Genomic DNA, 253 nt, shown 5'->3' on the forward strand with positions numbered 1-253 from the left:
CAGGACCAGATGCTGCCTCCACCATATATGACTTCAGACGCAGTGATAACCGGCCCTTGCCACGAGGCTACCGTATTGAGAATGGCGTTCTTTATCTCACAAACGTTGACCAGGCAGCCTCAGGAGAGTATGCTTGTGTAGGGTCCGACCGCATTTCAGGAAGGATTCTCTTCACCATCTATGCCACCTTTGAGGTTATTGGTAAGTGGGCTTAGTATTGCATTTTGACTTTACTTTGACCTAATTTTGGAAT

General features: G+C 47.0%; 1 protein-coding gene across 1 annotated transcript in view; it reads left to right on the plus strand.

Moving 5' to 3' along the window:
• LOC119594807 (basement membrane-specific heparan sulfate proteoglycan core protein-like) overlaps positions 1 to 253 on the plus strand; it is a gene marked incomplete at its 5' end in the record, with an annotated part of 219836 nt that overhangs the window by 197002 nt on the left and 22581 nt on the right. Inside the window, 1 exon segment of the mRNA XM_037943897.1 lies at positions 4 to 201. Coding sequence (XP_037799825.1) covers positions 4 to 201 — 198 coding nt within the window.

This window comes from Penaeus monodon, chromosome 34, assembly GCF_015228065.2.
Source record: "Penaeus monodon isolate SGIC_2016 chromosome 34, NSTDA_Pmon_1, whole genome shotgun sequence".
NCBI classification, from domain to species: domain Eukaryota; kingdom Metazoa; phylum Arthropoda; class Malacostraca; order Decapoda; family Penaeidae; genus Penaeus; species Penaeus monodon.